Source organism: Dermacentor silvarum, chromosome 2 (assembly GCF_013339745.2).
Source record: "Dermacentor silvarum isolate Dsil-2018 chromosome 2, BIME_Dsil_1.4, whole genome shotgun sequence".
In the NCBI taxonomy this organism is placed as follows: domain Eukaryota; kingdom Metazoa; phylum Arthropoda; class Arachnida; order Ixodida; family Ixodidae; genus Dermacentor; species Dermacentor silvarum.
In genome coordinates this window covers 131,814,424-131,821,574 of record NC_051155.1, presented here as the reverse complement: position 1 = coordinate 131,821,574, position 7,151 = coordinate 131,814,424, and the positions used below count along the sequence as shown (strand labels likewise).

At 45.1% G+C, this 7,151-nt stretch overlaps 1 protein-coding gene across 2 annotated transcripts in view; it reads left to right on the top strand.

Moving 5' to 3' along the window:
• Window positions 1-2,583: 2,583 nt before the first annotated feature.
• Window positions 2,584-7,151, top strand: part of LOC119441777 (GATOR complex protein WDR24) — a 37,652-nt gene continuing 33,084 nt past the window's right edge. For both annotated transcript variants that reach the window (XM_037706386.2, XM_049661607.1), the window contains exons 1-6: window positions 2,584-2,853; window positions 2,951-3,095; window positions 3,175-3,291; window positions 3,444-3,521; window positions 3,605-3,749; window positions 6,189-6,405. In XM_037706386.2, the coding sequence (XP_037562314.1) occupies window positions 2,990-3,095; window positions 3,175-3,291; window positions 3,444-3,521; window positions 3,605-3,749; window positions 6,189-6,405 (663 nt within the window). In that variant the 5' untranslated portion in view covers window positions 2,584-2,853; window positions 2,951-2,989. The remainder of the gene's footprint in view (window positions 2,854-2,950; window positions 3,096-3,174; window positions 3,292-3,443; window positions 3,522-3,604; window positions 3,750-6,188; window positions 6,406-7,151) is intronic.

Below are 7,151 nucleotides of genomic sequence, written 5' to 3'. Positions count from 1 at the left end.
TGCGCCAAAAAGACGGTGAAGACGACGATCTGGGCAGCGCTCGTGTTGTTCTGCCATCTTGCCAGCCGTCTCTCTCTCTCTCTCTCTCTGTATATATCGTGTAAATATAATTTTTCTATCCCTTTTGCTACTCTCATCCCCGTGGCAATATATATATATATATATATATATATATATATATATATATATATGCATACATGGGTGGAGTTCGGCATGTTGGTCAGGCCCCAGGCCCCGCCCCCGCAAAAATGAAAACTTTCCGCCTGTGGTCAACACTACACTTTAGTATCCTTCGCTCGGCCGCATATTGAGGGCACACGCAAGGTATGTGGTCTATTGTCTCGGGAGTGTGACAGACGCTACAATCAGGGTCCCGTTCTAGTCCAATCTTGATGGTACATACCAAGTTAACGAAACGACCATGAGAGCACAAAGACGTGGGCGGCTAGATAGATAGATACTGTCAAAGTAGCAAATGGTGGCCATGCTTCGCATTTAAAAAGACGCAGTGTCGCCCGAAAGGCGAAGCATCAATTGCGATAGCAAATTAGTAGCGAGCTATACGGTGTAAGGATAGTAGTTTTATCGGCTGTATAAACTTGGACACATTCACTTGCTAACTGAATTAACAAGGATGGGTCAGCTTGCACACGCAAACATGAATAGATCACACTCGATGACCGCGCACAACCGCTGTCAAAACGCTGGCGTGAGCAAGCGCGCCAGCAGCAGCGAGCGAAGGTTCATGTGGTCTATTGCTTCAACTGAAACTGAGTGGCGAAAGCACAGCGCATACATAGGTAGGAGCCGTGTTGCAGATCGCTTTCAAGATATGGTGCGCGCGACCGCCCGTCGCCACGCAAAGTACAAGTACGCAGTTGCTGGCAGCTAGAGTATAGAATCCCCCTTCCTCCCGCGCTGCCTACCCGCTTTCCTCCTTTTCGCTTGGGTGATTGAATAGCCAGTTCCCCTTGCGCCCGGTCGCAAGATGGTGTCCATGGTGTCGCAGCAAAACGTCGCCTCCCCTCCCTCCGGTCCGTCCCCCACGGCCTTTTGCGCGACGGAAGAAGTCGCGTTCGCTCCCCGTGAAAGCGCGCTTCCCTCGCGCGCTTTCTCTCGCACATACAGCATACGGCCAATGAGTTCTTTTTCTACACGCGGACACGACCATCGGAGACGGAGCCCTTAACAGCTTCGCAGTAAAATTTAGAGGCGTCTCAATTTTCTAAACTTCCAATTGCCTTGAAGGACACCGACTATTATTCCACGGTAAACAGAGGTGGTGGAAATCGGAAGACTGTGTTAAAATAGATTTTGAGGAATTTTGCGATAGCGTCAGAAAATCCAACTTGTCGAAACGCGGTAAAATAAATATGTAGAAACTGCGCGTACTCAACCCCATTGACAGCAATTAACCTACATGTGCCTACACCATACACGCGAGTGTCCTCGCCTAAAGAGTATATATATTACACCGTGGGCGAGACGCATGTGTCAATAAGACGTCGTGTACGTCAGCACAAGCGAAATAAAAAAAAATCTCTTTTTTAATGACGCGACCTTTGTACGTACGTAATATCCGTACGTGCCCAGGCTGCAGACGCGGGTCAGTTGCAGCGGAAAGTTCCAATAAAATCGCCTAGCTTGCTTTAATTACATTGGCAAATCGCATAGGCGGCAGCCCCTTTGCCAGTCAGCTGGTGCTAAATTTTAAATCATTATTTTTCAAAACGGGCACGAAGCATGGTTCACAATTAAGCCGCATTCACTCTCATGCACATACATTGTGGGTGCATTTCTCAAAAATTGCGGTCCGCAAACATCTACAGGATGCAAGTAACGTACGCGCTTAAAAAAAAAAAAAAGTCACTGCGGCCTCCGGAAGTGTGATATTGCTCTATAACGCCCAGAAACTTGCAAGCGCTTGCAAGTACGCCTTACCAGGAAATGAATTTTCAAAGCCAAAGAGCGCTCGAAGTCTGCGTACGACGTCGGCAACGGCAGATACACGTATGCACATTCACTCGAGCAATTTCTGAGACAGGCAGCAAAGCTGAAAAGCATCATTAGGGAGTACTTGAATAACGAAACGCACTGCCAGGCAATGCCTAAAGGAGGCATTGGCCAGGCTTGATAATTAACGAAAGCAATGCCAGGATCTTCGGCGCGTATTTCCTAGCGGCACCGGAACAAACGCTGACTCCTTTACACAAATACGGACCCTATGTAAATCCGGCGTGTGGAGCTTCACAGTGATAAATGAACCAGCAATTACCGCCCGCTATCACATCGACCTGCCTTTGAGCGCAAACAGGCCGCCAGCTGACACAGCAGACGACTGTTGTGTCAAGGTTGGCAGCGCGTAGCGCATGTCGGCCAACAAAATATACAGCGGGCCGTCCCGAAAAGCGCTTGGTGCAAGTTAATAAATTTCAACCTGCATGCAACAATAATAATGAGTAGTTTACACACGAGTAATAAGCCCGTGACAAGCGGTTGTGTGCTTCGCATTTAAGACTCGGCTTCTTTATAAGCGCGCTTTCTTTTTTACATTGAAGCCACGCTGCTGAAGCGATTGAATGGGCAAGGAACGGTCAGTGCGCATGCGTATGTTTTCATTTGACGTAATGGAGCCGTGCACCGTCTTGCGGGTGTTCATTGAGAGCGCAAGTTCGTGTGTTTTAGTCGCGTTGTAGTTCTCATTTTAATAACACCATGCGGAATAGATCACGCGGCTGGGTTAAGATTAGCTCTAAGCATCGACGTATCTTTTGCATCGATATGGAAGCATGTAGATATCATTGTTTCCGATAAGGTTGCCGCGGCGCTGCACCGACTGATCGCTTTGCACAAGTAAGCCGTTTTTGTCATTTATTCACAGTGGAGAGCAGTCGTTGTTTGTAGGAACGCCGTCCGTCATACCTGCTGTCATTTTCATTCTCTTCTGCAGTTTTCTTTTGACGAAGGAATTAAAGCCATCGCTTTTGCAATGACGATGGGCGCAACCAGGACCATGCATTGTACGCTAGAAGGGCCCGCAAACGCCTTGGCAATAAACCGAGATGCCACGCAGGTTGCCGTTGCAGGACGGAACGGTACGCCGCTATACACATCGCTTCGGATCTGTTGTGTTGTAACCTTGTCTCTGACGCTGTCTCGTTTGCGTGCTTTCAGTGTTTAAAGTGTTCAGCTTGGAGAACGAGGAATTTCAGGAGAGGATAAACCTGCGCGTGGGCAAGAATCTCAATCTCAACTTCAGTTGCAGCGATGTCGTGTGGAACATGGTTGACGGTGAGTAACCGCCGATCACTATATAATCGTATTTGCTTGTTGATTTCGGTACTTTCCAATAAAATTTCTGCTGGGAGGTGTCACGCGAGTGATTGAAACAAGCTTTGACGAAGATTTTTGCTACAACGCGTGTCATTTTACTTCATTTCTAGACCATATCCTCGCCACTGCTGCTACAAACGGAGCAGTCGTCACTTGGAACTTGAACAAAAGTTCTCGATCTAAACAAGGTAAATGTGCCATGTGTTTGCATAGACATGTAATCATCTGGCACAAGGACTCGGATAATATATTCTGGCATACATAATTACAGACATGGTATTCCAAGACCACAAGAGGACTGTCAACAAAGTCTGCTTTCATCCGTCCGAGTCACATATTCTGTTGTCTGGCTCCCAAGACGGAACGATGAAGTGCTTCGATATTCGCAAGAGGGAGGCTGCAAGCACTTTTCTCAGGTATGTTTCTAATTTCTCTTATTCTGCAAGTAAAGTCGCCTCACATTAATTCAAACTGCTAGGAGTAGCATTTATTTGAATTATCCAAAAATTGATCTGCCTGAAGTTGAGTAAAATAAATTGCAAGGACGGATTCATAATTAATTATAGAAAGCAATTTAGAAGAAATGACACCACTAGTTCCATTAGCATAGATAAAGGAGTCCCCGCGCAAATGCACATCCAGCATATCAAAGCGACCAACACAACCAAGTCGGTGCTGCATGCTCGTAGTTGACAAAGCTGTCAACGTGCTGAAGGGGATCAGAAAGCACAAAAAATGGGACGGTGTGTAGATGACAGACACAGTGTGTACAATAAATCTCCTGTCTTTTGCGCTGTTCAATCCCTTTCAATATGCACCAGCCAGACCAGTTCAACACACTCCTGCTGTCAACATGCACAGTTACCTGAATGTCAACTTTCCTCACTTTCTTTTTTTACTATTCATGCCTCTTGTATGTCATTTGAACAAATGTTCTTGTCCATTTTTCTGTGCCATCGGAAGCCAAAAGGTTAGAATGAACCAGAATCGGTCTTGGAATTAGTCGCCTTAATATATGCAGAATAAGCAGCAGGCCAACCAAGATATTGAGATTTGTTTGAGTTAACTGACGCTTTGAATAATTGAAAGATGCCTATATTCTGTCATTTCTATGTATAAAAATGCATAATGTCTCTGAATTGTGATGTCATACATTGATACACAAGAATTTCACTCACTATGTAATTATTCGGGCACCAGTACAAAGTTGTTGAAGTGCATCTCCTTTTTTTTTAAATAGCTCTAATGTGTTGCTGGAGAGCTGTGTTCACAGTGGTTGTTTGCTTGCAAGTTGTCTGTGGTGTCAGTCCAGTCATCTTAATGCAAGCCAATGGTAATGGCTTGCTGTAATGTTTACTGCAACCTGCTGTTCTACAGACTTGGCTTCAATTTTTGTCATGTGCCACTAGCAGAAGTGTGAGCTACCCCATTAAAGTGAGCAATTAATGTGAGACTAATGGGAATATACCCAGATGAGTTGAAAAGCATTACTGTGTGAGTCACTGAACAAAGATAGGGATTGAGCCAGACTGCAGAAGCATATGCACTTAGGCTGGGTGGTTCATTTCTCAATGAACAGGATTTAAAGAAGGGACAGACATTGCCATTGTCTGTTCCTTCTGTACGTCCTATTCTTTTGTGCTGTTTCTGCTCGAGTTAGACTGCAACTGTATTGTGGTCTGGGCTGCATAAAGAGGAATCGCAAGTTGACAGATATGATTGTCTTTGATCTGTGGGCATTTTGGCGCTTGTTACTTATACTTAATTTTTTAGCCTACCATGCAAGAGTACTTAAAGAAAACACAGTAGATAGATAAAAGTTATGAGTTTGTTAGCACTTACCACTAGGGTTTCAGAGCGAAAGCTTTCAGAGGGACCCTGTGACACCTTCGCTTCAAAACTATGAACACTCGGAGTGAGCTTGACACCTTTCAATTAACGAATTCCTGAAATAATTTTCTCATAAGAAACCCAATAATAACGAATATATCAAGCACGCATTGTTTACATTCCTCCTCGGCTGTCAGCTAGGGCAGTGCCAAGAGCAACGCTTTGCCCATTTTCCTTTGTGCACTTATGGTGACCCTTCAAGGTTGGCATGTGGCAAAGGTGCCAGAGAGTGACAAAGGAGTGGTGACGGGACAAGCGGGACATGTTAACAATTGCCACTTTCCTGTTTGCTAGAAGTTTGGAGGGGCACGCATGCGTGCATAAGCTTTCGTATAGGAGTAGCTCATGGTTATGAACAATCACCCAATTGCTGGTGTGTATGACTTCATTGACGGTGGCAAAATGGAAGAAGCTTCAAAAGCCACCTGTGAGGGTGAGCTATCTTTTATGCGAGGTTCTGGGCTCCCCCTCTCTGCTACATGTAGTGGAATAATATTTGTCTCGCATGTTGATGGCAGCATTGTCTACAGATTGTGAACCTTTTCTCACCGTATACCGAAAGTGTCGCAGTGTCCTTTTAATAGCCCCTCGTGCCTCCCTCTATTCTTTTTGTAATTTGCCATTATCTCTTCACCCTCTCACGCTGTGTTCACCTAAGGTTAGCTTCTTCTTATATATTGTGGCTTTCATCATGGCCATGCCTGAAAGGTTAAGATGGAAATTGGGGTATGTTGGTTTTGCGTCTTCATGCGAAAGGTGCAAGAATGACAATACAAAGTGCTTTGTGTGTGTATGTTGTCTGTGTGTGGCTTTTGCACCTTTTGCCTGTAGATACGTGAGAGGTGTGTGTGTGTGTGTGTGTGTGTGTGTGTGTGTGTGTGTGTGTGTGCGTGAGAGAGAGATAGAGAGGGAGTACTCTGGAAACATGCAGCTTCATGCAATTATTCTTTTCTGGTGCTGCGCAGTTCATCAGAAAGTGTGAGGGATGTGCAGTTCTGCCCGCACCATCACTTTACCTTCGCGGCGGTCCAGGAAAATGGCAACGTCCAGCTCTGGGACCTGAGGCGCTCGGACAAATGCGAACGTCAGTTCACGGCGCACAGCGGGCCTGTGTTCACGTGCGATTGGCACCCGGAAGAGAAACGTTTTCTCGCCACTGGTGGTAGGGACAAGGCAATCAAGGTGAGCACCCAGTGGGAAGGAATTGTGTTGTCAAAACAACTATTCGTTAGGGGGCCTTGGTGGGATACTCTCCCAAGTATTGAACACTATCATCAAATAGGCAGTTCTAATCCTCATTAAAGTTGCAATTTCCGAGCGTGATCGAACCAAGATGTTGGTAAATGGCCCAACTCAAAGCTTATTAGATGTTTAGGTTGATCTTCTGTGTACCAGACATCACTAAATGCATCCAAAATGGAAGGTCATAGTTAGCAAATGTGCCTCTGATGCAGTAAAAGCAATGTACTAATTATTGATATCACGAAAAGACGGTCGTGTTGTTTAATTTTTAAATAAAGCCTTAACATAAGATGGAAACAGTGTTTATATTGTCAGAGTGAGTGTTGCCCTACTGGGAACTGTTTCAGCTTTCAATAAAATCTGACAGATGGTGTTAGTTGTCCCAGCCAGTTGTGTTAATGCAGTGCCACAAGAGCAGTTTTTAGCAGTTTTCATTGTGCACTGTTGGGCTGCAGATGGCTGCCCTGATAAAGCTCATGACGTAGTCGCATTTTTGCATGCACTGAAGCTGACATTAGTGGAGATACATGAAAAATTAGTTATGTGGCAGGCCACAAGGTGGAGGAAGCTTTATGTATGAAAGGGAAAAATTGTCATCCACCTGACAGTAGCACGAAGCTTCAAAGAAAGCCCAATATGAAATTTTAAGAAAAAATGCTTTGCAGTTGAAGGAAAGTTTGTTCTTT